Genomic DNA, 27,972 nt, shown 5'->3' with positions numbered 1-27,972 from the left:
AACAAAAAAAAAAGGAACTCTCTTCCTCACAGTCTGATATATATACAGGGCCCAAATTATTCCTATTTTGCCCTTTATGTTCCTCTATCATATAATATGAATTTTATTTTATTTAAAAATTTTTTTTATTTCTTTATTTGACAGAGAGAGACACAGCGAGAGAGAGGGAACATAAGCAGGGGGAGTGGGAGAATCAGGCTTCCCGCTGAGCAGACAGCCCGATGTGGGGCTCGATGCCAAGACCCTGGGATCATGACCCAAGCTGAAGGCAGATGCTTAACGACTAAGCCACCCAAGCGCCCCTGAATTTTATCTTACATTCCTACATCCTATTTTCCTCTCTCAATACTATTTACCCCTCCTACTATACATTTTCAAGGTCTCTTCTTTCTTGTTCTACCCTTGTTTTGCATGATATACTACCACTTCCAATTTCTGGTCTTTTGTCAAGACCCTACAGTTTTCAAAAGTCTGCTCTGAATTACCCACTGTCCAGTTGAAATCTTTATATGATACATGTGTAGAGTACTAACAAATAAAATCAAGTCAACATAATGTTGAATCACAATGCCAGTCAAGACTTTCGTTATTATTTCACCTGAGCCATTATTTTTCTGAAAAAATAATTTGATGAGAACATCTTATAACAAACATTTATTTGGTAAACTATTTTATAGAAATAGACCTTAAAATCAAACAATTTCTTATTTAAACAAGAGAAAGCATAATCCTAATCTTTCCCCCATCAAAGCCTACTCCATAACTGAAGTACCCCAAACCCATGAACTGCACTGCTAAAAGGGGGGAGAAAGACATAAACTTCCACAGGAAGACCGTATAAATCTGGCCGTGGTTAAGTGCACATCAGCCTGTACCCAAGAGTATCACCGAGCCTGAGAAACTAACGGAAAATCTAAACTTACTACGAATACTTCTTTGTTCTTATAAGGCTCAGAAAATTATCATATATTAATTATGCAACGGTACAAGTTTCATTATGTAAACTGATAGAATCAAAAAAGTGGATAATCTGAATTTTAAAACCAATACAGGTAAATCACTAGACGTAAACAAGAACTTTTAAAAGACAGTCTTTAGCTCCACTTTAAAACACACATTCAGGACTGGAATCCTCTGAATTTTCTAGTATCTTGAAAATCCCCATCTTCTCTTTAATTGGTCCTGAGGCATTCATTTGATCTAAGAGAAAAATATATAAACAAATATTTATTTTTAAAAAAATTATACAAACATAAAAAGGAATCTTAAAGATGTCCAATATGTTGTTATAGAGTCATCTGTCCAAAGCTTAAAAACCCACAGAAGTGTGGGACACTTTATTCCTTAATCAATATTCAACATAGCAAAAGTAAGAAAGTAAAGTATACTCCTCTTATTACAATGAAAACCGGCCTCTAAGAAACAGACAAATATTAGTTTGCTAATCAAAATCACTTCTGCTGAATTTAAGATACACAGGTATAGAGCACCAATTTGAAATTACATTCTGAGATGTTAAAAAAAATAAAAAGCCCAATCATGGTTAGTTTAAAAGCTGGGAAGCAAGATACCATGAAACTTTATCTTCATACACACCCCTCACCGCTAATATGTGGTCTTTTACATTTTTGTCAATGATAGCTATGGAATGAAATCTCTACTGGTTTTGAATGGCATTACTCCAATTTCTTTGGATGTTGAAGCATCTTTGTTAACTGGCCACTTCTTTACTGGTAACTGCCTGCTCAAGTTGTCCATTTTTCTTGCTGACTTTTTAGTTATGTGTATGTAATAAACACTTTCTGTTATGTGTTGCACATATTTCTGTGGTTTGTCTCTAATCTCTGTTCATGGTATCATCTGTTTTTATACAAGTCTTTAATGTAATAAAATCTATCGATCTATTCATTTAATTTTGTACCTTAAGAATTCTTTTGCTGTTCTAAAAATCATACATATATATTCCTATGTTTAAAAAGTTTTGCTTTTAATATTTAGGTTTTGACCAATTAATCTATCTAGAATTTGTTACTGAGTATATGAGGTCTCCCAGCTGTTGATTAGAAATGTCCCAGCATCATGTATTTGAATAACAAGAATTCCCCCTCTAGTTTGAATTGCCATTTCTGTCATTTACTGATTTTCCACACAAGTTTGGTTGGCTTTCTGAATTTGCCAAACCACTGGTTCATTTATCTTATCATATGCTAATTCTAGCCTTGATTATCGTGACCTTTAAATTGCGTCTTAATACACGGTATGGAATATTCTGTTGTTCTTGAAAACTGTCTTGGCTCTTGGCCCTTTACTCTTCCATATAAATTTTTAAAACTGCCTGTCATAGTTCTTTAAAGAGTCATATTGGGGTTTTAATTAGAAAGTCATATAAGAGGAGCGCCTGGGTAGCTCAGTCATTAAGTGTCTGCCTTTGGCTCGGGTCATGATCCCAGGGTCCTGGGATCGAGTCCCACATCCGGCTCCCTGCTCAGAGGGAAGCCTGCTTCTCCCCCTCCCACTCCCCGCTTGTGTTCCCTCTCTTGCTGTCTCTCTGTCAAATGAATAAATAAAATCTTAAAAAAAAGAAAGTAATATAAGAAATATAGGTTAAGTTGGGCAAGAACTTATATTTTAACATGTACATATTACACATGACATCCATGAATACAGTTAAATATGTACATTTATTCAGTCCTATGTTTCATAATTTTGCCCATAATGGCCTTAAAGAAATTGTTACATTAAATCCTAGGCATTTTAGTTTTGTAGCTATTGGAAGCATCTTATTTTCAAAATAATTATTGCTGATACGCATACTATTAATTAATAGCAACCTTCTTTAATTCTATTCTAAAAACTTCTAAATTCCCTTAACTTTCTGTGGAGATGATTATATCACCTGCAAAAATTATACTAAAACTAAGTACTACTCCCCTAAACCTACTTTTATTATTTTACAGTGTTAGGAATTCCTTGTAAATTGTGCAATGTTGTGTGCTGTACAGTGGGAGTGAGACCTGTTATCCTTGAATGCTCTTGATTTTAGTAATTTACTGGATGGATGCATTTTACCAGATTAACAACATTCTTTTCCATGTCTAGTTAAAGAAATATGAGGTGATTATGACGTTATCTCAAGTGGGTTTTCCGTATCTAGTTCTCCTTTATTCAGTTAATGCAAATATTTTCAGATATTACATTATCGTTGCATACCTTCTATACAACTGATTTTTTTTATTTTAAGATTTTTATTTTTTTAAGTAATCTCTACACCTAATGTGTGGCTTGAATCTACAACCCCAAGATCAAGAGCTGCACACTCCAGACTGAACCAGCTGGGCACCCCTATATAACTGATTTTTATTTAATAATATATTTAAGATTTGGCCATAGGGCTTTATCTTTCTCATTTTCGTGAACTATTTGAAAACTAAAATAAACATGCAAATAACCCAGAATATGGGCGCCTGGGTTGCTCAGTTGGTTGGGCGTCTGCCTTCAGCTCAGGTCATGATCCCAGGGTCCTGGGATTGAGCCCCGCATCGGGCTCCCTGCTCTGTGGGGGAGCCTGCTTCTTCCTCTGCTTGTGCTCTCTCTGTCAAAAAAGTAAGTAAAATTAAAAAAAAAAAAAAAGAACCCAGAATAGCTAAAACTTATTTTGAAATAGAACAGAATTGGATTCGCTCCTCACAATTTCAAAACTGACCACAGAACTGTTAATAATCAAGACAGTGTGAAAGTGACACAGGATTGACAAACAGATAAAGGGGCCAGAATTGAGAGTACAGAAATAAACTATTACATTTATGATCAACTGACTTTCAATTAACATTGCCAAGGCAATTCAATGGGGAAAGAATAATCTTTTCAACAAATGGTGCTGGGACAACACCGTAACAATATGCACAAAAGAATTTAGACCTTTACCTCATACTCTACAGAAAAATTAACTCATATGCAAGAACTAAAACTGTAATTCTTCAAAGAAAACACCATGACCTTCATTAGGCAAAGATTACTTAGACATGACACCAAAATCATGAGTGGTAACAAAAAAAGATAAACTGGACTTCATCAAAATTAAAAATTTCTGACCTTCAAAAGACACTAATTAACAAAAGTGAAAGACAGAGGGTGCCTGGCTGGCTCAGAAGGTAGAGTATGTGACTTTTGATCTCAGGGTCATGAATTCGAGCCCCACACTGGGCGTATAGTTAAAAAAGAAAAAAAAGAAAAAAGAACATGCAAACTAAGCCACAGACTATGAGAAAATATTCGCAGAACATGTATCAGATAAAGGACTTATATCTCAAATATACAAAGACTTCTCTCAACTCAATGAAAAGAAGACAAAGAGCACAATTTTAAAAAGAGGTATTTGAAACGAAATTGAAGACATCAGGAAATTAAATCCAGTGATGTGCTCGTTAATGTTTAACGACTGACTCCCCTGATGCCCTGCCCCACCAAAAGGCCCTGACTTGTAGTTTTTCCCTATCTCCATGGTACCAACATAACAGTATTGAAGTAGGATTGGGAAAAGATGCGCAGCAGTACAGCATTATGCAGTATTTCCACTATACAGATACAATAGACACAATCAAGAGCATAGATACTAGTAGTACGTTAATAATATAACTAGGAAATGATGAATTTTAAATATTTATTATATTTGTTTTCAAGATAATTTATGGTTGCCATTGTAGACATCCATTCATTATTCTAAAGACTGATAAATAGGGGCGCCTGGGTGGCTCAGTCGTTAAGCGTCTGCCTTCAGCTCAGGTCATGGTCCCAGGGTCCTGGGATCGAGCCCCGCATCGGGCTCCCTGCTCCGCGGGGAGCCTGCTTCTCCCTCTCCCACTCCCCCTGCTTGTGTTCCCTCTCTGTGTCTCTGTCAAATGAATAAATAAAATCTTAAAAAAAAAAAATAAAGACTGAGCAATTTATCCTGCTTCAGCTGTACAGTCTCCTGTACAGAATAACCAAAGAAGTGATACGGAAAAGTTCTTAATAAACTAATTCTAGCTAATAAAGGAATAACAAGACAAGAAAATCACCATTTTGCAATCCTTAAGGAAATAATGGTTCTAAACAATCATCATCAATGGATACTAAAACCATCAAGTCAAATAGAAGGACAGAAAACTTTATAAGATCAGCCTGAATCAGCCGACCAATCTTAGCTCACTAAAAATAAACTCAGATATATGTGCTGCCTGGTAGGATTTAAACTCTGACAACAGCTCTTTTGTCTTGGCTGCTGACATACCATCCAGACTAAGGAAGACATGGAAATGTCAGGATCACGTGAACCATGGCCACACTGGCAAACACCAGAAGCACCCAGGAACCAAGGTGATCAACTTCAACAACCATCTACCCAGATTACTTTGGGAAAGTTGGTATGGCCCATTACCGCTGGAACAGGAATCAGAGGTTTCGCACATCTGCCAACCTTGATAAACTGTGGACCTTGGTTAGTAAGCAGACACTGGTAAATGCTGCCAAAAACAAGATTGGAGCTGATCGTATCATTGATGAAATGCAATCAGACTACAAGATTCTGGGAAAGGTAACGCTCCCAAAGCAGCCTGCCATCAGAGAAGGCCAAATTCTTTAACAGAACGGCTGAGAAGATTAATGGTGTGTTGGGTGGGGGGCTGGAAGGTGGGAGCTGTGTCCTGGTAGCTTGAAGCCACATGGAAGGAGCCTCATTAAATGCTAACAAGTGCTTTTCTCAAAAAGAGAATGAACAAAGTATTTCTAAGAAATGGAACCTGGATCTAACTAAGCCCGTACAGCTATGTACACAGCTATTTACACTTTTCAGAAAATAAGTAGAATGAGGAACAAATCAAAGGACAACACAAGAGGGGTAAAAAATAATAATAATCAGCCAATTCCAGAATGTAGGTCATTGCATAGGGCAAATAATCCAGTTTTTGTCAATGACTTGGAAAAACAAAAGTGAGGAGGGTGTTACAGAAGAAAAGAGACAAAGCCACCAATGAAATTTGGAACCTGATTCTAACTGTAAAGATTTGAGACCACTGGAGAAATCTCGATATGGCCTAGCTAGATGGTATCAAAGTTTTAGTGCCAATTTTCTTAAATGTAATAATGTAATGACACAGTGACTATGTTTAAAGACACGTTCTTCTCAGTAAAAGATGCCTGAGTAAAAGATGGGTAAAATCTCATGATTTTAAGATTCTGATAAGAGAATCACAATGAAAAAAGATTGGTTAAATGCTGTGGACTAGTGGCTGAATGAATTACATATAGGGGTACATAAGTATTACTATTCTCTCTTTTTACAAGTCTGTTTCAGTTTCCGTTAAAGGAAGTAAAAGCAGGATACTTGCCAATAAGGTCACTTCGATCTAACAACAACTCCAGATCTTTATCACTAATGACCTTCTCTCTTGATCCTTTTACTTCCCTATAAGAAAACAAAATATTCAAGTCCATATGAGAAATCAAAACTGTGAATTACATTTTTCTAAAATTAAAAAGCCTTACCTTTCATAATCTCTAGCTTTTAATAATTCCATTAATTCCTTAGGGTCTAAGAAGTTCTTAGATTGATTTAATCCAGACTGACCACCTTTGAAATGATCTAGAAAAAATTTTCAAGAAATTCAAAACACTGACAATTACTTTTAAAACCAAAATATACTACATTACAAACCAATCAGAATGGCTTATGTTAAAAAGAACAGGCAAAGTCAAGTGTTGATAAGGAAGAAAAGCAACCACAACTCTCCTACTTCATTGGTAGAAGTATAAAATGGTATGTCCACCTGGGGAAAAGGTTAGCAGTTTCCTAGAGGTAAACATACACCCACGGAAAGACCAAGAACAAACAAAGGCATACGTCCACAAACACTTGAACAAGAGCAGCTTATTCATAAAAACCAAAATCTGGAAAACAATTTAAATGTCAACCAACTAAACAATAGATACATAAACTATTAACTTCTAAAACACAAACATAAACGAATCTCAATATATTATGCTGAAGAAAAGTAGCTACATATATACAAATGAATCCATATATGAAGTTAAAGGAAAAAGGAGTGTGTGTCAGAAACTGGAACAGTGGTGCCTTCTACTGAGGGACAAGGGAATATGGAAAATGACTGGTGCACAAGGAAATGCTTTTGGATGAAGGACAGGTTTGTTACCTTGATCCGGAGGATAGTTACCGGAGTGTATACATTTGTCAAAATTCATCAATCTGTACATTTAAGATCTGGGTATTTTACTATATGTATATTACCTCAATAAAACACTCTGTCAGTATTTTAAAAATTCCTTTCAAATTGTTCTTTGATATTAATTTTTCAAAATACTGAAAACAGACTTGGGAAAATAAAACTAGACATACATTTTACTGAATTTAAATTACATTCAAGAAAATATATTTCATCATTCAAATTCCTAAAGCAGAACAGGTGAAAATTTTTTAATTTGCACAAAATCTTATTAGAAAAGTTCTTTTTATATAATTAAAAAAAAAAGAAAAGAAAAAGAAAAGTTCCTTTTTCCTCCAGTGTAAATTCCAACTACAGTCTGAATGTTCAATCAAGGCAAATTACAGATTTCTAAAACCTAACCCATATTTCCCTCAAAATCAGATACACTGGAGAAAGTATTTTCAAGTAGAGAGCAGGCAGAAAAGTAGCATAAAACAAATTGAGAGTTGGGGTGCCTGGGTGGCTCAGTTGTTAAGCATCTGCCTTCGGCTCAGGTCATGATCCCAGGGTCCTGGGATCGAGCCCAGCATCGGGCTCCCTGCTCCGTGGGAAGCCTGCTTCTCCCTCTCCCACTCCCCCTGCTTGTGTTCCCTCTCTCGCTCTCTCTCTGTCAAATAAATAAATAAAATCTTAAAAAAAAAAAAAAGCAAATTGATAGTGATTTTCAACATTATCATATTCCCCTTTCTCTAGGCTTCAAAACTTAGATGTTTTCAACTTTTGTTAAGGTAGCCACGAAGCCAATTTACCAAATAGAATTTTATTTTGAACAAACAGAAGTAGAACTTCTCCGAATAATCTTAGGGAACAAAATATAAAACACCAATGTCTCACTTACTTTACTTCCCCTACCTCTCAGAATCTCTTCCAGTTTAAAAAACACTGTATTTGTGCTTAGGTGGCTCAGCCGGTTAAGCATCCCACTCTTGATTTCAGCTCAGGTCATGATCCCAAGGTCGTGAGATTGAGCCCCACACTGGGCCCCATGCTGGGTGTGGAGCCTGTTCTCTCTCCCTCTCCCTTTGACCCCACAACCCTCTCTCCCTCCCTTAAAAAAAACACACTGTATTTTAAAAATACTAGGTTTGAAATGATGAAAAGTACGTTCTGTAGAGCCAAATATTTTTTGAAATAATGAGTTTAACTAAACAGATTTTTTTTTAGTAGCGCTACTTCAACATTATCTTTACTATTCTAATACTTAATATACTGGACTAGTAAGAAGCGGCTTGAGGTTTTTTCTTAAAGCCTTTTGGCAGGCATTCTCTTATCAAGAATAAGCATTAACATCGTGCCAAATCCCCATGACAGAGTTGAGGATATGATACTTTGAAAGTGTCCTGGAGAGTTTTCTTTGCCCCTCTGCTCCTCATCTAGACAGTAATGTTTTTCCTTTGTTGTCACACCAACCTCTAGTTTAGGTCTTTACAACAGCAAATTCCCCACTGCCTATTTTTTTAAGTAGACTTCATGCCCAACATGTAGCCAAACATGGGGCTTGACTTCACGACCCTGAGATCAAGATCTGAGCTGAGATCTAGAATTGGACACTCACCCGACTGACCCACTTAGGCACCCCTCCCCACTGCCTATTTAAATCCTACACCAGGTAAGTTGTACCAATTTCTTTTATAAGAAAATAACAGTAATGAAATCTCACAGTAAATGACAAATGAAAAAAGAAAAGTACTAAGAAGTATTATTTACTTTTGTGGATGATCAACTTTTCCAGTTTTCTTTTAGCAGCTGCTCTTTCCACAATTTTCTGATCGATAGTATTTCCTGTTACAAGACGATATACAACAACTGGCTTTGTCTGACCAATTCTATGACATCTATCCTGGGCCTGAAGATCAGACTGGGGATTCTTAAAGTGAAAAGAAAAATAACATTTAACAGTTTAACGTTAAGGTTATTTAAACTCCTACTGAAGTTAAATGCATGATCCAATCAGAATCTTTTAAAGTGTCTTAACTCATTTTAGCTATCTAGAATGGTTTCAATGATAAAACATGTTCAAGATTTTACACACAGCGCACTTGATAATGATTTTTGTCTTAAGATGGGATACCTTTTCTAAATAGATAAATAAAACTGCAAAGCATACAATGAAAAATCAAAAATTCAGAGTGGAAATATAACAGCATATTGCTAAATTTCCAACTTACCCAATCACTATCATAAATGATAACTGTATCTGCTGCAGTCAAATTAATGCCCAGGCCACCAGCTCGTGTACTTACTAAGAAGATAAACACATCCGGATCTGTGTTGAAGCTGTGCATCTAAAAGCAAAAAAAAAAAAGGTAAACTCAAGGAATTAAGAAAGCAACTGTTACTGCCTAGAATGTGGATATGATGTTGCATGTGGACCAACCATCTTATAACCATGTGTTTATAACAAAGGAGTGGGGAGGGCAATGCCAAGGGATAGAATAAGTCAGCATTCTTGAAACTAGATATGAATTCTTCAGTATCTACAGGACTTTCAATGTGGAGTAAATAAATACTGAAAACCCCAGAAGTCATGCAAGTTGAAAAAGACCAATTTGCTGAAAAGAGAAAGTTATCAAAGTCTCCCCTCCCACGAAATAAAAATCGTTCAGCATTACGTACTGCGCAGGTTAAGACAGTAAACCTGGTCTTCAGAGGGGCTTGAGACCGGGTAGCTCAGGCCAGTCACACAGATACATCATGCCTATGTGACTAACCCTCAATGAAAACTATGGACAGCAAGACTCAGATGAGCTTCCCTGGCTTACTTCACATGTACAGTTACAAATTGCTGCTGAGAGAATTAAGTGTTCTCTGTGTGACCCCACTGAAAATATACACCTAGTTTCACCTAGACTTCACCCTATGTGACTTTTCTTTTTGCTGCTTTTCATCTGTATCCTTTCACTGTAATAAATCATAGCTATGAGCATTAGAAATAAAGACAACTAACTTTAGCCAAAAGAACTGAGGAGGGAAATTGTTTTTAATTATAGCAATTAGAAGGTGTATCCACAGGAGACCGAATCAATCATTTAGGTCTAGAAAGCAATTATGTTAACATATAAAACATCTGCTTATGTTAACTTCATTTGTTTTCCAAGCCCTTCTTTTATTAAGGATATTTTTGTTGGGGCGCCTGGGTGGGTCAGTCAGTTAAGTGTCTGCCTTCAGCTCAGGTCATGATCCCAGAGTCCTGGGATGGAGCCCCACATCAGGCTCCCTGCTCTGCAGGAGCCTGCTTCTTCCCCACCCCTCTGCTGCTCCCCCTGCTTGTGCTCTCTCTTTCTCAAATAAATAGAATCTTAAAAAAAAAAAAAAGGATATTTTTGGGAGCACCTGGGTGGCTCAGTTGTTAAGCATCTGCCTTTGGCTCAGGTCATGGTCCCAGGGTCCTGGGATCAAGCCCCACATCAGGCTCCCTGCTCGGCGGGAAGCCTGTTTCTCCCTCTCCCACTCCCCCTGCTTGTGTTTCCTCTCTCGCTGTGTCTCTCTCAAACAAATAAATAAAATCTTTAAAAAAAAAAAGGATATTTTTGTTAAAAAAGAAAACTCACACATCACAAGGGAAGTTTAAGGAAGAATATCTAGTATTATTAAAAAAAAAAAAAGTCTAGACCATCCTCTCTTAAAAAATAGTGACCAGAACAACAACAACAAAAACCCCAAGTGGTTTCCCAGTGGATGGGGTAGGTAGGAAAACTGGGTTGCCTGAGAGCGGGCATGAGACAACTTGCTGAGCTACTGTTAAGTTTGCATTCATCAAAACTCAGAAAATGTATGCTTGACTTTATTCACTTCAGGATATGTAAAGTTTACCCAAAAAGACAAAATATGCTGAAATAGTAGAAGGGAATTATTTTCTATAATTTATTTAGAAATGCCCCCCAAAAGATAAAATGTTAAATAGATACAGAAATGGACTGATTCTATATCACAAGCATATGACAAAAAGGAATAGTATAAGCTTAACGGCAGGTTTTCGGATTTATAGGTGTTCCTGTAAAATTCTTTCAGTTGCTCAGATTTTATATTTTCAGTGAAATGTTGGGGTAGAGGGAACAGCCAAAATCAGGAGAAAAGAAGGTCTTGTTATCTCAATATTCTTACAGTGGTAGTGAAGTAGGATATTATTAAGTCAAGTTGGACCAGAAAACATACATAATTTAAGAAACATTAAGACTTACTAATACTAAATAATGCTTATGCTTTTCATCCTGCTATAAGGTTTTTAGTCTATCAATTTGTGGTTCTACTATATTACTTTAGAAATCAAGATAGTTACAAAAGAGAATTTGGTATGTATGACGTAAGTAGTCTTACATTTTTTTCTCTCTCTGAGTAAGACATGGATCCATCAAGCCTGCTAAAGTTGAAATTTCTAAAGTGGCAATAATCCATCAAAATGTCCAACATTCTTGTCATTTGTGAAAAAAGCAGCACCTGAAATTTAAATATATCTTAGTATCTATACCAATTAATAGGAAGTAATTAAATAACCCAAATCCCAGTCAAAAGTACCACCTTGTGACCTCTGGCTTTTAGTTCTGGCAGCATTCGATCCAAAATTAAGAATTTCCCAGAATTTGTTACCAATTCTTCATCAATCTTAAAAGCAGGCAAAGAACAGAAAAAATAGTCATAATAATTACCAATAATCTGTTTTTGTCAAAATAAAATCTATGTAAATAGCTCATTTTCAATAAGTTCCCATAAAACTTTAAATTAAAAAAAACTGCCCTTATCATTTGATTTTTTTAAATCAGAAGACAGTTTTTTCTCAAGGAAAGACATACTCTGGTATTTAAAATGGGGGCACCTGAGTGGCTCAGTAGGCTAAGCGCCCCACTCTTGATTTTAGCTCAGGTCATGAGATCAAGCCCCACATAGGGCTCCACACTGAGCATAGAGCTTGCTTAAGATTCTCTCCCCTTCTGCCCCTCCCCCCCCACTGAGTCCACACACGCTCTCTCTCAAAAAATAAATAAAGCGAATGACTTCACAAAAAACAAAAATTAATTTAAGTCCAACCTTGAACTATCCTCCCCACTCCTCTCCCAAAGGCTTTATAAGACAACTTTAAGCTTAAACTTACTGCACAGATGTTGAAGTTTATTCTTTTTTTTCAAGATTTATTTATTGGGGGGGCGGAAGAAAGGAGGGGGGAGGGAGGGAATGGGAGGGAGGGAGGAATAGTTACAGATATCAAAACAGTACATTATTAAATGGTATTCACCTTAAACTCTTGTGTGACCGGGTCTATAGGGTACTCAATCAAATATGGATGATTACAGCACTTACGAAGGAGCATCATTATATTCTGCAGCTTCAGATTAACCTCAGATTCTATAGGGATATTTGTTTCCACAACAGCTCTACCAAAAAACATATAATCCATGAATGTGAGAAATACAAAAAGTATCATGGTTTAAAAGATACTTAAATTTATTTTAAACTCACACCTTTCTCGGTCTACTTCTGGCTGCATTTGACTGATCAATTTTTCCAATTCATTAGGGAAATCATCTATTTTGCTGTAATTTATTGACTTTCTAGTTCGCCGTCTTGGTCGTCCAGTGGGACTTAGCTCGACGGTTTCTTTCTAAAAGTGAACAATTAAAAAGAAATATATGTTTAAGAAGCTATACCCTTAAATTCTAAATACATAAAGTGGATTGTAATATTTTCATGTGCAAATGTTTTAAGATACAAAGAAAAAAATAATTTTGTCTTTCATCATCAAGTTTAGGGATTTCCAAAGGCACAAAACGAAGGATCCATAAACTTTGGCCAAGTGCATATGGGGGCATATGAAATTTATTTTAATGCTTATGACAATATTATAGAATTAGAGTAAATGCCTCCATATCTCAGTGGAAAAAATTAAGGATGGATAGAACAGTTCTGAACTTATATAAAAGAATTTAATAACTTAGGGTTAAATTAAGGGGCTCCACATATCTGCATTAGAGACTATTTCTTTCGATTGGTGTAACACTGCAATGAAACTCCTCAAAATAAGCAACGATTATAAATTTCTAATAGCTAAAAAGCCAGATCCTCTCTTTAATTATAATAAAAATTGTGGAACAGGGGCGCCTGGGTGGCTCAGTTGTTAAGCGTCTGCCTTCGGCTCAGGTCAAGATCCCGGGGTCCTGGGATCGAGCCCCGCATCGGGCTCTCTGCTCAGTGGGAAGCCTGCTTCTCCCTCTCCCACTCCCCCTGCTTGTGTTCCCTCTCTCACTGTGTCTCTGTCTGTCAAATAAATAAATAAAATCTTAAAAAAAATAAAAATAAAAATAAAAATTGTGGAACAGTCTAATGGTTGCACAAAACAGAAATGTATAGAACCATGTTTTGAAAAATAGATACATGGCATACAGTAAAAAATCTGGACATTTAAACAAAATTTAAGGGTCTCCTAATCTTTAGTTTTAAGATAATCACATTCCACTTTAATAATTCCACATTTTAGGGGCACCTGGGTGGCTCAGTCGGTTAAGCGTCTGCCTTCGGCTCAGGTCGTGATCCCAGGGTCCTGGGATCGAGCCCCGCATCAGGCTCCCTGCTCGGCTGGGAGCCTGCTTCTCCCTCTCCCTCTGCCCACCGCACCCCCCCCCCCCACTGTAATCTCTCTCTCTCAAATAAATAAATCTTTAAAAAAAAAAAAAAAAAATTCCACATTTTAATGTAATATGGTGGGTGAATAAAGAAGCTATTTCTTTCAAATAAGGTATTCTACATTTTTTGGAGATCAATAACCTAGAAAGGGATTGTGTGTGGGGGGCGGGTGGGATTGGTCTAGCTGGGAAACTGGTATATAGTGTGTGCTTGTTCAAATGTATTTCCAAGTCCATTCCCACACAGCATGATTTGGGTTAATCTGGAACAGGAATAAAAAATTTTAACAAACATTCCAGATAACTATAAAGCAATTAATGCATGAGCCATCACCTGAATTTTAGTAGGATCACAGAATTACTACGAGACAACTTTTACTGCCTTCTACTCTAGTTAGAAATTCACCCTCGACAAGTCCTAAAAAGAGGTGATAACCTCTAAGATTGAAATTAACCATGAAATTTCCAACATCAACTGTCATTTACAGTTTATGTCAAATCCACACTCTACCTCACTGCATCCAAACATGTTTGCAATTGTACGGTTCACAATGGCTGTATAAAAGATCTCTTGTTTCTTTGAAAGCGGTGCATAAACAACTACTTCTCGTTTAGGAGGAACTTCAAGAGTAACATCAGATTTTAGTCTTCTCAGTAAGAAAGGTGTTAGAATCTAAAATTTAAACATGAATAAATGTATGTGAATATTAAGCATTCGTATGCTTTTAGGCAATACTCTCTCCACATACCTCTTTATCCCTTCTTTCTCTTTTTTCCTTTATAAATACTATGAAGTCTTAAAAAATGAAGACCCCCACTCCCTCAGATTTAACTTATTCCCTTGCTCTTCCCCCACCCCCAGAGGTCACTTTTTCAAAATCTACTACAAAGGGTTGAACAGGTAATTTATGGGGTTCCTTTTTTATTCTAGGAGTCCACAGTGAGCAGAATTAAGACAAAGTCACAACCTGGTGCAGCATATGCAATACATTCTGTTCTCTTTCTTTAGCAATAATATCTTCAGCAGTTTCAGAAAGACTAGTGATATCAAACCAAGATTCAAAGCTGTAAGAGAAAAAAATGATTACAAGTTAACCTATCACATAAATCAATTATATTAACATATATATATATCACGAAGAACTTGCCAAAAAGCTATCATTTTAATCCAACTACCTAGAAGAAAGGAATTAATTTTAACTAAGCACAGATTTGAGGTTAGAAAAATATAGAAAATAGTTAAATAACTGGCTTACCTACCTTTTCAAGTCATCAAATACATCTGGCAACAAAAAGTTTAGCAATGACCAAAGTTCTGATAAATTGTTTTGCAAGGGAGTACCAGTCAAAAGAAGTTTGTTATCTGCATTGAATCGTTTTAACTCCCTGATTAGACGGCATTTCATGTTCTTAATCCTGTGTCCTTCATCTACTATTAAGTATTTCCAATAGCAGTGCTAGAAAAGGAATTTAGGGAAAAACTTTAAAATGATAATCTCACAATTTTTTTTAAAAACAATTCAAAAATAAAACTTCTTTATCAGGGATGGATGTTCAATTTTATCAAATGGCATTTCTGTACCTACTGAAATGGTCATGTTTTCCTCTGATCTACTAAAAGGATAAATTTCCTAAAACTGATGTATACTTGTGCTCCTAAAATAGACTTCCCTTGGCTATGAACTAATAAAGTCCACCTGCTATTATGTATTTAAATATTTTCTATTCACATTCTTTAGTCAAAGCAGTCTGGGGGCACCTGGGCGGTGCAATCGGTTGAGTGTCCTACTTGATTTTGGCTCAGGTCGTGAGATCGAGCCCCACACTGGGCTCTGCACTCAGCATGAGGTTCGCTTGAGATTCTTTCCTTCTTCCTCTACCCCTCCCACTTGTGCTCTCTCTCATTCTCTCTCTCTAAAAATAAATCTTAAAAAAAAAAAAAAGGCAATCTGTGGTTTCCCTGTGTAATGCTTTGTCAGGTTTTGATTAGTGTTATACTAGATTCCTAAAAAAGAACTAAAGCTTTTATTAGTTCCACATGCTCTGAAACATTAAATACTAGAATTTTCATTCTTGAGGCCTACATCTGAAATGGACACTCTTTTTAATCTGATGGTGTTCTCAGTTTCTTACATAATTACTGATTTGTTTAGACTTTGCCTTTCTTCTGGAGCCAGTTTTAGTAATTTCTATCTTCACAGAAAGCCACTCATTTACTTTCAGTAAGTTGTCATAAAAATTATTTTCTCATTTTCCAAAACTTTGTTAAAAAAAAAAGCAAAAACAACAAAACTGCAATCTTACTCGGAGCATTATAATCTCAAAGGAGAAAAATACCTTGGAAAAAAAAGCAAAAACAACAAAAAATCTTAATCAGGCAAGCTTGAAGTTCATCTATTTTATTGTTTAAAAATACAGAAATATGGGATATTTCTAGGAAATGTAAATACCAACCTGGCAAGTGTAGGTATCCTTGGAGAACAGGATTGGCAAATTGGGGGGAAGAGTATGAAATGGGGCATTTTTTGCATTTCACTTTAATACATTCATAACAGAATAAAAAAACTTTTTTAACATAATATTATGACTTTTTTTTTTAAAGAAAAACAACTTGGGACTTCTTTTGCTGGTAATACCAGATAACCTAAGTAACCTCTCACTGTAAGACATCTACCATAAAAAAGCCAAACAAATATAAATGAGTAAGTAAAAGCAAAGAGAAAACTCAATGCAACAGAAATGAGGGTTCTGAAAAATGATCTGGTAAGTTAACGGATACTTCTGCTGCCACTCAGCAATAGGGGCCCTGCACCCCCAAAGGGAAGATCCTTAAAATAATATCCTAAGTTCAGAGAAAGGGAAAATTACAAAAATTCTAGCTACTAGCAAATGGAATTGACAATAAAGCTTATCTGTTCCAATATGGGCAGGGTAGGGAGGTCAAAATAATCAGAAAGGTCTTCATGTTATATTATTTAGTAGAAAACTGAAGTTTCAAGACACAATGTATAAATTATATCTATATGCTAACAAAAATACTTAATATAGCAGCAGCATTCTCAGAATTACAACTGCTTTGAAGTCTGTATGCTTTTTTTCTACAAGGAGTGTATGTTACTTTTACTGTGAAGAAGTAACATAACTGCAATTCATATTCCCAATTTCCACCAGCACACAAGTAAAATTTGATAAACCAGACAGAGAAAGGAAAACAAAGCTGTAAAGAACTATATGTGAAATAGGTGGAACAGTGATAGAGAAGTGCAAATGCCAAAAAATGAACTGAGAGAGGCAATGAGCAAAGGTTAACTTTCCAACTGTATTATAACTTGGGCACTAATAAATAAGTAGCTATGACATACACAAAAAACAGAGACGCCATATATCCATAAGACAGTCTAAAAATAACTTGTGTTCATATATTCTATTCTTATTTAATTAAAATTAAATGGATAAGTTCTATATACTTAAACCACATGTCAGAAAGCATATTCTGTAACATATTCACAGATTAGATTTATGTCTAGCTGAATTTAACACACTAAAATGATATTATGGCTATAGGTCAAGATGCTATTGCTTTAATTTTCTTGTTAGAGACTACAACCTTCTCAATCTGGTTAATTTAAACCTTTGGTTTCTAAAAGAATCTGCAGAACACAATCTACTGCTTTCATCAGAAAAAAAAATTAAACAAATGCTACCAGATGATGAGAATGTGCTATGAAATACGAAAAATGTGGTTTATGGATTACAAAGAGTTCAATGGAGACCAATCATACCTGTAATGCATTTCGATCTCTCATGGCTATTTCAAATGAAGTAATTACCACAGGATGAATCTGCAGTGTCCCTTTTCGCTTGTGAATATTCTTTACCAATTTTCGACGTTCCTGCTGGGTCCCATGATATAACATAGTAGGAATCTAAAAGATTTTATATTGATTTATAACAAACTTTAGAACAAAATGCAAATATCAACAATTTGGAAAATATAAAATTAATCATTTAGGAGGAAAAAAAAGATAATTTAATCCTAGCTCTATTTTTCAATAGCAAAATGAGTTAATCACCTCTAATAAATTACTACTATAAGAGAATAAGCCATAAAAACAAATCAAGTATAAGGCAAGGATTTGGCTAAGATGACACATATATATGGAAGAAAAACACCATAGTAAGAGAAATAATTTCTGCCTAGGTCGGTCTTAGGTGAATGAAATTATCCAATGCACTGAAAATCATCCAGGGATATTTTTGGCAAATACCTGAGATTACTTATACCTATTCTTCCATATACACTTAACATGGATTTTGCTAACATTTGAAAAGTAACTCAAGTAGGGGTGCCTCGATGGCTCAGTCAGAGGAGCACACAACTCTTGATCTTGGGGCCATGAGTTCAAGCCCCATACTGGGTGTAGAGATTACTTAAATAAACTTAAAACAAAACAAAACAAAAAACACAACCCTCAAGATGTAGTGTTTCTGTAGTACAGAAATCCATACAATTACAGTAACAATTCTACAATTCAGGCAACAAAGCAATAAAATATTAGAAATGATAACATAGGGGCGCCTGAGTGGCTCAGTCGTTAAGCGTCTGCCTTCGGCTCAGGTCATGATCCCAGGGTCCTGGGATCGAGCCCCACATCGGGCTCCCCGCTCTGCGGGAAGCCTGCTTCTCTCTCTCCCACTCCCCCTGCTTGTGTTCCCTCTCTCGCTGTGTCTCTCTCTGTCAAATAAATAAATAAAATCTTTAAAAAAAAAAAAAAAAAAAGAAATGATAACATATCCAACAAAAGGAAACATATCTTACATCTGGTGTAAATCTCTGGAATTCAGCCATCCAGTTAGGAAGTGTAGACAAAGGGCCACAGACGAGAAAAGGTCCAGGTACTCCTCTCTGAATCATCAATGCAATTGTAGCAATGCATTGAACTGTCTTTCCCAATCCCATTTCATCTGCTAAAATGCCATTAATTCCATTTTCCCAAAGCATCTAGACAAAATAATACACACTGTATTTAAATTCTGATATAAACACCTATTGGATTAGCAATAGTTTATTTCTTCTTTTTACCCAAAGATGATAATTATGATAAGACTGACATATTCATGGTTGTAACATTTGTGGGAAGTTGGTTATCAAAGCCATAAAAGTGCTGGCAGTCTTGAATAAAATACCAAAAATTAGTCTAGACAAATAAATATGAAAATAAGTATTTACACACCAAGTTTCACATTTAATAATCAACTTGGATGGAACAACTCAAGTTGTGTTACAGCACATTAATAGGTTATTATATAGATATGAACCAGTATCTTGTATTAAAATTGAGAATTCATTACCCTGAGCCATTCCATGCCTTCCACTTGGTACCATCGCATCACTCCTCCTGTGAAGTGTTTTGGTTGTTGAAAGGGTACTGGCTGTCCATTACATTTCCGAACTGGGTCAAAAAAGAATTTAGTATTCTGCCTAACCGTTTGAGACAATCTATCTTTAATTATACTATTTGAATCTTTGTTTTTCTGAAGGTCTTCTACACAGAGATTAGAAGAGGAGCTTTCATTCTGTAAAGAAAAAAGCTTAATTAGAACTTTGATACATAATGCTGCTACCCTCTATTTATCAGAAAATGTAATCAAAACTTACCCAGTCCTATAAGCATTAAGTATAGAGAAATAAAATCATTTGTTGAATAAAACCTTAGAGATAGTTACCCCCATTCTCCCACAAATGCAAAGCCATTGAAAAAAAATTCTGAAAATAACTCTTACAGATTACAGGCATACACTACTGAAATGACCTTTACAACTGTACCTCCCATCCAAACTTTTAAAATGAGCTACTCAAGAATTTATTAAACTATTTTCTTAATAATACTTTCACCCAAATCAAAGAAAATGGGTAATGTCTATAAAAAATAGAAATGAAAAAAAAAATTTCCTTTCAAGGAAAAAGAAACATTTATTTCCATCTAAATATTACTTCTGTTGAAGGAAAAGGGGCAAAGTAAATAAAGTTTAAGAACTCCGTACATCACACTTAAGAGTATGAACTTATCTCTGATGACACTCATTACCAACTTATGACCAATGACAGATTTTACTGGTTAGTGACATCCACAACTCTGTTTTTTAAGAATGTGAAAATGAGGATTGAGTCAGTTCAGATGGAAGTCTTATAAATGAGAAGTCATAAATAATGCCACAACTAGATATTCAACTGGAAAATTACAAACCCCAAGTTTCACCATTCCATACATAAAATTTGTGAACATCACAAACATCATAAAGTAAAACCAGAACTGTAAAGCTTTTAGAAGAAAACAGAGTATCTTGATAACCTTGTGATAGGCAAAAATTTCTTAAACAAGACAAAAACGCACTAACCACCAAAGGGGGGAAAAAAGCGATAAACTGAGCTATTATAAAACTTACAAGTTCTGCTTACTAAAAGATACCATTAAGAAAATGAGTAGGCAAGCCACAAACTGAAAGAAAATACAGTACATAAATCTGACAAAGAACCTGTACATTATATAAAGAACTCATATATCAACAATAAAAGGGCAAGTAAGCCAGTAAATGGGCAAAAGATGTGAACAGAAACTTTATAAAAGAAAACATACAGCCATTAAGAACATGAAAATATACTTTACATCATTAGTAATTAAGAAAATGCAAAATAAAACCACACAAGATCATTTCACTTTCAGTAAAATGGCTAAAATTAAAAAGACTAACATGAAATGCTGGTAATATCAACAGAAATTTTTATACATTGCTGGTGAGATTAAAATAGTGTGTTCACTTCAGAAAAAGAATTTTCTTATAAAGTTAAACATACATTTACAGGATGACCCAGCAATTCTATTCCTAGGTATATATCTAAGAACATGGTAACATGTCCACACAGACTTGTACAAAAATTATCATGGCGGTCTTATTCATAAGTCACAAACTGGAAACCATTCAAATGCCCATCCAGAGAATGGATAAAGAAATTATAATATTCATTCAATGGAATTCTACTCAGCAATTAAAAAAAAACAACTAGTAATAAACTCAACAATATAAATAAATATTAACTATGTTGAGTAAAAAGTTAACAGGAAATAAAAGATAAAAGACTACATATTTAGATTTTATTTGTATGAACTAGCCTGTGATAAAGGTTAAAAATTGGGCAAAACTGTCTGTGACAGAAGTCAAAAAGCCATTGCCTCTAGGTTTGGTGGTGGGGGAAATGACTGGCAAGGGATATTAAGGGATCCTTCTACCATATGAAAAGATTCTAGATCTTGATTTGGGTGGTAGTTACACAAATGTATACATTTATCAAAATTCATCAGAATTAACACAAGCATAGTACACATTTACTTATTGCATATTATAAAATGGTCAAAATTCCATAGTAAATCATGGGGAATTAGACTGAAGCTTTATCTTTAAAAATGCAACTAAAGGGGCACTTGGGTAGCTCAGTAGGTTAAGTGGCTGCCTTCAGCTCAGGTCATGATCCCAGAGTCCTGGGAAGGAACCCCCGTGCCCCACCCCCCACCGCCTGCTCAGTGGGGAGCCTGCTTCCCAGTCTCTCCCTCCCCCGCTGCTCATGGGCACTCTCTCAAATAAAAAAAATCTTTAAAAAAAATTTAAATAAATATGCAACTATATATTGTAAAAAAATATGCTTAAAAGATTTACATTTAACTTTGTTGAGTTATAATTATATCATAAACTAATCCTTATACTGAACAAATAAAAATCAATGCATTTATATAAGATGTAAATTCTGGCTAAAATTATGATGGGCAAACAGAGTATCTCCCATTTTATAATCATGTCATCAATTTTCCCAAAAGCCTATTAATCTTTGATAGGTAAGTTAATTTCTATATCCCTTGGTGAACATTTTCGTGTTACAACTGTTTCTGCTTCTCTAAGAAATCTTGTACCTGAAGGGACATGGATAGTGAATACTCAGGTAACAAGCAATCTCTCCACATAAAATGGGGGTGGGGTGACAAGCCTTCCCAAACAGATCCAAAGACAATATTTAATGTCAGAAACAAGATTAAGGCATCTCTCAGAGCTTCCACAAGCTGTGGAATATATACACGTGGAATGCACATGGTTACAGGCACTTGCATTACTGCTAAACTCCCAAGGACCCATAAACTAATATTTACACATTAAGGAACATGCAATAGAACACCTTAAGTTGATATATGAGGAAGAAATATGATAGGATAAGAAGTGAATTTTTTTTTTTTAAGGTTAACAAACAGAATAACTGGTGAGAAAAAAATGTACACTGGGGATTTAAAGGAACTAATGATCAGGTAAACTGATATGGATCCTACATTTAATCTCTCATAAATCTCTTACCTCAATCTCCTTTTTATTTTTTTTAGCCACGGACAAAATTTCCTAGAACATTGAGAAAACAGAAATAAAGTAACAATGTACGTCATTCATTCATTTATTTATTCAACAAGCATTTATTCTGTTCTAACTTCATGCCAGGAAAATGGGGATAAGGCTCTCAAGGTAATTAAAATACAGGGCTCAAACTGGTGGACCTCAGGCAAAATTAAGGTTACAGTGTCTTATAAAACTCTGCATTAGTTAGCAACACTTAAAAATTGGGGTATTTCCTCCTAAATTTTCCAGGGTTTTTTTTTTTTTTTTTGGTTTGTTTTTTAAACCAAAGCTTATCTGAAGAGACTTAAGTCCAAATTCACACATGACAATAATTCTCTAGAACAGGGATTGGCAAATATAGCCTGTGGACCAACTCCAACTGGCAACCTGTTTCTGTAAATAAAGTTTAACTAGGACAAAGTTGAGCCCTATTTGCTTAGTTTGTTTATGACTGCTCTCAGGCTACAATGGCCAACCAAGTTGTGTTGAGTAGTTGTCCACTAAACTATTCAAAGCCAAAAACTATCTGACCCTTTATAGAAAAGGTTTTCTAAACCCTCCTCTGGAGTCTAAGTTGTGGCTACTCCTCGTATTTAAGGATTCATTTCCAAATGTATTATAGTCCCAACTCTAGCCCACTTTAGGCTTCTGTGGATAGATATCTGATTTTGCAATCTTGAGCAAGAGGCAAAGACAAATAAATTACAAATACAGAGTAGAAGTGTTCTGATTCTGAAGTACCTACTAGATACTAAGGGTATGAAGACAAGCAATACCAAATTCTACTTGATGAGTTAGGAGAGTATTATATCAAATTATCTGAAAAAGTTATCATCAGGGCATAATCATTAAAGATAAAGTTAGGGTATGTTTCAGAGAATAGCATGTAGAGAGGACAAAGGGGATGAAATGGTAGATACATTCAAGAAACTTCGAATGTATCTTAAATTTAAGATACACAGAATGATAGGACACATCAGTTAAGAGGCTAAGAAAAACATATACACGCTTACATGTGTTGTCATATGTGTATGTAAAGTATTATGTAAGTATAGATATTCATACCCTAAGGCTGAAGGGATATAGGAAACTGACAGCAGAGCTGTCTTTTAAAATAAGTAAAAATAAATAAATACAATGACTAAGCCGAACCTTTTGGAAAACAATTTGTGAATGAAGCAAAACAAACATAATACTATCTATGAAGTACTGTTAAAAATTAAACCTTGTAACTAAACTCCTGACCCTGCTTACCTCTATAGCCTCATGTTTTACCACCTTTTCATTTATATATAAACTGGTAACAAATACGTATTTTTAAGTTTTTTGAACTTGTCAGGAACTCTCCTGCCTCTGGACATCTGGGATGTAGCCCCGCGTCAGGCTCCCTGCTCTATGGGAAGCCTGCTTCTCTCTCTCCCACTCCCCCTGCTTTGTGTTCTCTCTCTGGCTGTCTCTCTGTCAAATAAATAAAATCTTAAAAAAAAACAAAAACAAACAAACAAACTGCACGACTGGCTGAATTTCAATAAATCTAAATAATACTTAAATAATAGTGTTTCTCAAATTGTAGGCTATGTTCCATGATCAATTAAATGGGTCTCAACCATCATTTATTCATTTTTTTTAAAGATTGTATTTATTTATTTGACAGACAGTGAGTGAGCACAGTAGGGGAAGCAGCAAGCAGAGGAAGAGGGAGAAGCAGGCTCTCCGCCAAGCAGGGAATCCGATGCGGGGCTTGATCCCAGGACCCTGGGATCATGACCTGAGCCAAAGGCAGATGCTTAATGACTGAGCCACCCAGGCGCCCTCACCATTATTTTTAAATGAAAGAAAAAAAAGGAAAATATCAGAGTGCATCCCTACTAAAGACAAGTATTATGTGAAATTTTGTATTTTATACTTTAAGAAGATCTCAAGAGTTTGAATTTCAGGTTAAAGAAAAATATAGTAGATAATAATGTAAGAATGTAACATTAAAATATGCCTAAGGGATATTTAAGGTTTGTCTAACTAAACATGCTTTTTAATTTCTATTTTATGAGATAACAAGTGAGAATAGGTAAAAAAGGATCTGGTTTTAAAAATGACTATATGGGGGGCACGTGGGTGGTTCAGTCAGTTAAGCATCTGCCTCTGGCTCAGGTCATGATCCCAGGGTCCTGGGATAGAACCCCGCATCGGGCTCCCTGCTCAGCGGGGAGTCTGCCTCTCCCTCCAGCTTGTACTCTCGCACTATTTCTTAAATAATAAATAAAATATTTAAAAAATAAAAAATAAATAAAATGACTATATGATTTCAGTTCCCTAAAGGTCCTCAACAAGGAATAAGAACAAAGTTCTGAAGATAAGGTCTTGAAGTTATGAGAAATTTCTGATAATAGTAATTTCTTTTTTATTATAATTATTTCTAATTAGGCCAAGCTCATGTTCCCTTAACAAACAGGAAGACGGTGCCATTTTCTTCCCTGAAATAGTCCCTTAACAATCTGAAAAGCCAAATAAGTAACAGCAATCCATACAGCTAAAGCTGGTTCAAAATCCACAACAGGTTTTACTCAACAGTGAATCTTATGTGCCCTCCCCACTTTATTTTTACCTCTTTTGACATGACCTCTGAAATATTGTAGGATTCATCTTCTCTTCCTCTCTTCTTTCTCATAACTATTAAAAAAAAATCATTTTATTTTTAATAGCAATAAAAGCAAAAATATAAACATACTGTTCAAAAGTAGAACAAGGAAGTTTACCTGCATTCTCCTCACTTGCATCAATGGAATTTTTACCCTACAAAACAAGAATTTAGGATATTATTCTTCTAAGGACTTTATGGTGTTACATATTAAAAGACATTAAGTAAATGTTAAATGTTCCTTGCATTTGAGCCACATCTACAACTCTTTACTATTATTCTTACCAACATTTAACCTATTTCTACATTTCCCCACTAGAACTTGTTTATAACCATATTCCTTTTTCTTGATGACTCTACTTTCCTCAAATTTTTTCCATTTGATATAGTTCCAAATTAAACACAGAGGGCATTTTTATTTTGAAATTACCATGTACATTTTCTGTAACTGCAGGTTTATACTGAAGATATTCAATGGGCAGGATACTGAAGAACTACTCATTTTCAGTACATTTTTAAATTAAATACAAGTGAAAGCAGAAATAAAAGAGAATATGGATGTAAAAATATTAGTGAGGGGAAATACAGGAAAGGAAGAGATGTTAAAAAAAAAGTTTCAAAATGAGAGTTGGATAAGAAGATCAAGAAGAGAGAGACAATATGTGTAAGAAATCAAAATAACAAAGGTAAATTTTATTATTTTTTTTATATAAACCCCACACCAAACATGGGGCTCAAACTCCCAACCTGAGATCAGAGTCACGTGCTCTACCAACTGACTGAATCAGCCACGTGCCCCAAGAAGGTAAATTTTAAAGTTAAAAAGTTAGAGGATTAAAAATATAAATTACCAAAAGGGACTGGTGAGATGGAACAGACAGAACTTAATGGTTCACACCTTTAGAATACAGCGGGGGAGAAAAACCAAAACCCTGGTACAAAAAGTTAGCTGGGCAAAACTGAACAATACATTAAACCTACAGGTTGAAGAGTAGGGGGTAAATGATTAAACAAGTAAAATTATCTTATAAGTATATATTCTTCAAAAACCTAAAAAAAGTCCCTGGAATTAATAACAGAGTCAAATATTATCAGTTTTGTTTTTATTGTAAAATTATCTATTTGTTCAGTAATTGTTCAGTAATTGTTTTTATTGTAAAATTATCTATTTGTACTTTAACATTACCACTAACCACACTAAGAATCAAGTGGACTTAAGGGTACCCTTATTGGCATTTTGATATTACCTAATAAAGTCAGGTTAATAAAGAAGTGTGAGGTCGGAAACTAACTCCAGCAATACTATTTATTGAATATATGACTTTCAGCAAGTTACAGTCAATTCTCGTTCTGTTCTATACGATAACTATGAATACTGGATCAGTGAACACTGAATCATTGCTTCTAGGAGAAATACAAGCTTAAGTTCCAGCAAGCCTCTGGTCACAATTTATCAACTGATCAAGACAACCCTGTTTCGTATGTGTTGCTGTTTAAGGACATCTTATTTAATATATATGTTAACACTGAACTCAGAGCCAACGGCACTATAATCCATGCCTGAAGGAAGCTTAGCTCAAACACACATATTTCCTTCATAAGGCACCGCACAGCCTTCTTGCATTAGAAACACTAGACGGCACTTCAGCACAATATGGCCGAGGGCTACCATTTTAACAGCAAAATCAACAAAACCCACAAAAATGCAAAAATCATGACATAAAATCAACCATGAAAAGGACATTTGTTTACAGAGTAACAGCTTAAGTAAGGCAGAACACCACTTTGTTTAACCTTGGTTGGGAATGTGTAAGTTAGAGACTCAAATTTTTTGCCATTCTGCATAGCCACATGTCTGTGAGTGACCATGAAAACCCAAGTATTGATTCTGGAGTCACAAATAAATTTTACAAGTAGGCTAACAGGCAAATATGGAATCTATGAATAATGAGGATGGATCATACTTTATCTCTTTGCCTCAGCTTCTTTATATGTAAAATGGGGATAAGAACATTACCTAAGAGATGTTCTGAAATTAAAAAAAAAAATGTAGAGGCACCTGGCTAGCTCAGTCAGTCAGTGGAGCATGTGACTCTTGACCTCAGGGTCTTGAGTTCGAGCCCCATGCTGGGTATAGAGCTTACTTAAAAAAATAAAAAATAAATGTAAAGCTTAGAATACATGACACACAGTAAGTACTCTAAATGTTGCCCTCTCTTTTCACTAGTACAACTCTTGTTTATACAATTCCCAACAATATGGCATTAAACAGCTTCATGTTAAAACAAATTTATTCCAAACATCACATCTAAAACTCAGGCTCTCCCTAAATGAATGATCTATTATCTGAAATGTTATTAGCAGATATACTTAATCTGCTCCAATTTTGGCTCCACTGCTGCAGCTATGCACAAGATACAAATTTAAATTATTATGGATCCATGTTGACATGATGAGGTTGGAGGCATTAAGGGGAAGGAATAATCATTATGAGCACCAAAAGAGCTGACCACTTATAAGAGTGAAATTTTGCCATTATGAAAAACAGAATTAAGAAACCAAAAGGGTTATACTTTAGCTTTCCTTCCATACCTAAAAATACTGAGAAACAGATTTTACATGTTTCTATGCAGCTTATAACAAAGATAGGTTTTCAAATAAAGGTTAAAATTAAGTAGATGATCTATAAAATTAAGACTACAGAAGAATTTCTTCAATACTTAAGGTAACATACAGGATTTTCTAGCTTACTATATATTACCTTAGTAACCTTTAAAGATTCCTTTTTTCTCTCCAATTTCTCTTTCTTCTTCTGTTCCTGTAAGATAATTTTTTCTTAGCATCACAAGTAGAAAATGCAAAGTATAAAACACACATCTCAAATAACATGTGCACAATGAAGAACTATATAAAGATTTAAAAACAAGGGAGAACTTGCACTTCAAGCCTTTATGGAGCAACAGGGAACAGACTTACCCTCCTGCCTTACACCAGATAAATATATTAAACAGTGGTTTTCAGACAATATGCA

At 35.2% G+C, this 27,972-nt stretch overlaps 1 protein-coding gene across 2 annotated transcripts in view; it reads right to left on the bottom strand.

Moving 5' to 3' along the window:
* Window positions 1-327: 327 nt before the first annotated feature.
* Window positions 328-27,972, bottom strand: part of HELLS (helicase, lymphoid specific) — a 37,296-nt gene continuing 9,651 nt past the window's right edge. For both annotated transcript variants that reach the window (XM_032432512.1, XM_032432511.1), the window contains exons 4-22: window positions 27,703-27,759; window positions 25,060-25,096; window positions 24,909-24,973; window positions 22,271-22,312; window positions 19,226-19,450; window positions 18,693-18,875; window positions 17,656-17,799; window positions 15,134-15,330; window positions 14,842-14,938; window positions 14,385-14,546; window positions 12,716-12,855; window positions 12,490-12,628; window positions 11,778-11,861; window positions 11,577-11,696; window positions 9,428-9,544; window positions 8,967-9,126; window positions 6,523-6,619; window positions 6,366-6,442; window positions 328-1,200 (exon numbers count right to left, since the gene is read on the bottom strand). In XM_032432512.1, the coding sequence (XP_032288403.1) occupies window positions 1,106-1,200; window positions 6,366-6,442; window positions 6,523-6,619; window positions 8,967-9,126; window positions 9,428-9,544; window positions 11,577-11,696; window positions 11,778-11,861; window positions 12,490-12,628; window positions 12,716-12,855; window positions 14,385-14,546; window positions 14,842-14,938; window positions 15,134-15,330; window positions 17,656-17,799; window positions 18,693-18,875; window positions 19,226-19,450; window positions 22,271-22,312; window positions 24,909-24,973; window positions 25,060-25,096; window positions 27,703-27,759 (2,238 nt within the window). In that variant the 3' untranslated portion in view covers window positions 328-1,105. The remainder of the gene's footprint in view (window positions 1,201-6,365; window positions 6,443-6,522; window positions 6,620-8,966; window positions 9,127-9,427; window positions 9,545-11,576; window positions 11,697-11,777; window positions 11,862-12,489; window positions 12,629-12,715; window positions 12,856-14,384; window positions 14,547-14,841; window positions 14,939-15,133; window positions 15,331-17,655; window positions 17,800-18,692; window positions 18,876-19,225; window positions 19,451-22,270; window positions 22,313-24,908; window positions 24,974-25,059; window positions 25,097-27,702; window positions 27,760-27,972) is intronic.

The sequence above is a fragment of the Phoca vitulina genome, unplaced genomic scaffold, assembly GCF_004348235.1.
Source record: "Phoca vitulina isolate PV1807 unplaced genomic scaffold, GSC_HSeal_1.0 scaffold48, whole genome shotgun sequence".
Classification (NCBI taxonomy): domain Eukaryota; kingdom Metazoa; phylum Chordata; class Mammalia; order Carnivora; family Phocidae; genus Phoca; species Phoca vitulina.
The sequence above is the reverse complement of the archived record's forward strand: the minus strand, read 5'-3'. Positions and strand labels throughout refer to the sequence as shown.